We start from the raw sequence: 3,106 nt of genomic DNA, 5'->3' as shown, positions 1-3,106 counted from the left end.
GGACCCACTAGGGCGCGGCGAGCCCCTGCAGGAGCCGCCTGGAGCTGATGACCTCCGTGGTGAATATCAAGTAGTGGTAGGTGTGGCTGTGCCTATTCAAGTTACGAATAGCCGCGATCTCCGCGTAGGAGATGCCTCCCACATAGAAGAGCAGGACAATGTCCTTTTGTCCCTCGGCGTCTTCCGCCCAGGGCACCTTGTTCTTCCCCTTGTCGACTCCAAACTTGCCATACCCAACGGCATTTTGCACAATGTCGAGGGTAGGTCCGCTTAAAAGATTAAATATCTCTGGAAAGGCCTGCATGTTGTTTTTTAATATACCCATGTATTCTATTAGCCTAACGGAAAGAGGAGCGTACCCATTGCAAACGTATGAAATATCGTTTTGCTCATTTGACAGTAGATTGAAGTGGTTTCTAAGATGGCTCCAAATGAATTTTTGCTTGGACTGATGTTTTAAAATATTACAAACATGTAATTTATTTATACGAGTGAGTTCATTTATGCCATAATGTTCAAGAATGTCTTTTTTGAGTTCATTTGTGAATGTTTCACTGAAGCCGTTTGTCACAACGGAGAAGAGACACAAAAGTCGATACACTTCATATATGTCTTCATTGGAGTATATAAGAAGTTGAATTTGTTGAACGATGTTATGTAAAGTGGTCCTATTGGAGGTTGTATTCAATTGAATTATTTCGTCTTCCAATTTGAGTTTGTTAAAATTGGCTTCCTTTTTCATTGTGGATAGGATAAAGGAAGCGAGATTCACATGAGTCGATAAAGAATTGTGTTCAAAATGTTTCACTTTAATTTTTTTTAAAAAATTATTTATCTCTTCTATATCCTTTAGTGTGTCTTTTTCCTTGTATGTTTTTTGTATTTCGCTAGCTTTGTTATGAAGGAATAGCCCTACTTGGTTTGGACTCAGGTCCTTTATATCATTGTACAGAACATCTACAGAGTTTTTCAACTTTATTCTGACCATCATGTTTTTTAGGGCTTGTTTGTTTTGTTGGCTTTCGTATTCTTTTCTTTCCCCTTTGGTTTCTGCCCCTGCATTATTCATTTCATTAAAAATAATGTATCTGGGTACTTCTATTTGTAAATTGGAGATACCAAACAGGTGGTCTAGTAGGCCTTCGTATGTGAAGGGTGTACAAAAAGGAGTCACCATGTCGACCTTCCGATCTATGATTACACAGGTATCAATTTTGTTACACACGTTAAGGAGGAAATTAAAATTCGATATCCCTAATTTTTCCTGTAGGTAGTTTTTCTCCCTTTTATTTTTTCGTTCCATTTTTTGTTTTTCATTTTTTTTTAATAAGAAATTTGTATTGTCTTCCTTGGCCATGAAGTTAGGCCCCGTGCTCGCTGAGCTGCTTTCCTCGTAGTCTTCGTCCACCGCACATGCCTCTTCCTCTGAGTCGTTTTTTTCCTTCTCCAATGGTTTAATTACCCTTTTAGTTTTCCCTTTGGAGGGATGGCAACGTGGGTTTGCTCCCTTCCTTGGTTCCCCTTTGACGGGTCCCTTTATCTCCCCTGCTTTAGGCCCTGTACTGGGGTTCATTTCGTCCTCCTTGTTCAGAACACTTTTTCCTAAGGAGCTTGCACTTGTATTTGCGTCCCTACGACTGTTGGAGGTGTCTCTTTTTTTGAGTCTCTCTTTGGAGTTCCTTGACCGGTCCGATGCAGAATCGGTATTTGCCTGTTCGTCTGGCACTCCTCCCGTTTGTAAGAGTGGTTCCTCTGATGGCATTTCCCTTTTAATGGACTGTTCGTTTCGTATTGCTGTTTGTTCCACCGTTGGGTGTTCCGCTCGCTCTGACGCATCGCAATGGTGCTGGTTGTTCTCACCGTCATCAAAATGGCGGTTATCATGAGCAGCAACATCGTCGTCTTCCACCTCATCTCGGCCATCACTACCACCCTCTTCTTCATCACCGTCACTACCATCCTCAGCTTCGTCTTCTTCCTCCTGCTCTGCGTCCGTGCCCGTGCCCATGCTCGTTTGGGATTTTTTTGCCCCATTTTTTTTCTTCCCTCCAGAGGGGGTTTCTCTTCCTGAAGCGGTCCCTTCCTGGTTGCCTTTATCGAGCGTCTCCCTGCTGTTGCTGCTGCCTTTCCTGCGTCGAGTGGAGCGGGTGTCGCGGCTTGAGCGCTCCGAAAGGAAAATTTTATGCAGAGCGTACTTGACCGGGATGACGAGTGGTTGTCCTGATTCGCGGAAGTGTCTTACATCCTGCATGTTTTGCAAATTGGTCATTATGTCTAGGAAGTCTTCGTCAAATTTGTTTGGCGCCTGAATGTCAAAGTTGGTCGACACAATTTCCTTCCTCAGTTGTATTAATTGCTCTACTATGAAGTGTGATAAAGGTCCCAGGGATTTTATACTTTTGAAGACTCCATGAAAGAGGTGTTGTAAAAACATAAGGCTGAAGGAACACATTAGGAGGTTGGTGAAATCGCCGTCCACGTAATACTCCTTGTAGAGTCCCTTTATCTCGAGGCTGAAGACATCCTTGTACAGTGGGAAGAAGTACAGAGGAAAGACAATGACACGAATGTGTATGTCAAGAAGATTATGCTTTAAGATTTCCGCTTCACACATGGGAGTCATGTAGGGAATGAAGACAAGAGCATACTTTCTACCCCCCCCTGGATTATCGTCCCCCCTGGGAGTGTTTCCTCCTATGGGCTGCCCCCCTCCTAACTTATCGTTTTCATTTTTTGCAAGCCTTTCAATTATCTTAAAGACATTTTCTATTTCATAAAAATGGGGGCGTAAAAAGAATAGGACATTTTCAACCTTGTCGAGCTTGCTCACATTAATTTCTGTTTCATTGTCCAGGAGGAATATATGTTCTATGTGTTCTTTATTAAGATCATCATCGTGTAGGACCACATTGAGAATGATATGCAGGGACTGTTCGAAAAAAAGGCATTTATCTCCTTTGAACCTTTTGAATATGTTAAGCAGTTGGGTCCGTTCCTGCTGCCTGAGCGCATCCGTCACGTTCATCGTGTACCCGGGTTTAAGGGTGTTCCCAACCCCAACGTCGTGGTTGTAGGGGACACCTCTTCTTTTTTTTTTTTTTTTTTT

At 42.8% G+C, this 3,106-nt stretch overlaps 1 protein-coding gene across 1 annotated transcript; it reads right to left on the bottom strand.

Moving 5' to 3' along the window:
* Nucleotides 1–7: 7 nt before the first annotated feature.
* On the bottom strand, nt 8–3,025 carry AK88_03572 (uncharacterized protein; the record flags this gene model as incomplete). Its single annotated transcript, XM_012481183.1, has 1 exon — nt 8–3,025. One exon carries the CDS (start codon nt 3,023–3,025, stop codon nt 8–10), a length of 3,018 nt encoding a protein of 1,005 aa, XP_012336606.1.
* Nucleotides 3,026–3,106: the final 81 nt, after the last annotated feature.

The sequence above is a fragment of the Plasmodium fragile genome (assembly GCF_000956335.1).
Source record: "Plasmodium fragile strain nilgiri unplaced genomic scaffold supercont1.42, whole genome shotgun sequence".
Classification (NCBI taxonomy): Eukaryota; Apicomplexa; class Aconoidasida; order Haemosporida; family Plasmodiidae; genus Plasmodium; species Plasmodium fragile.
Note: the sequence above shows the minus strand (reverse complement) of the source record. Positions and strands in the feature narration are given on the sequence as shown.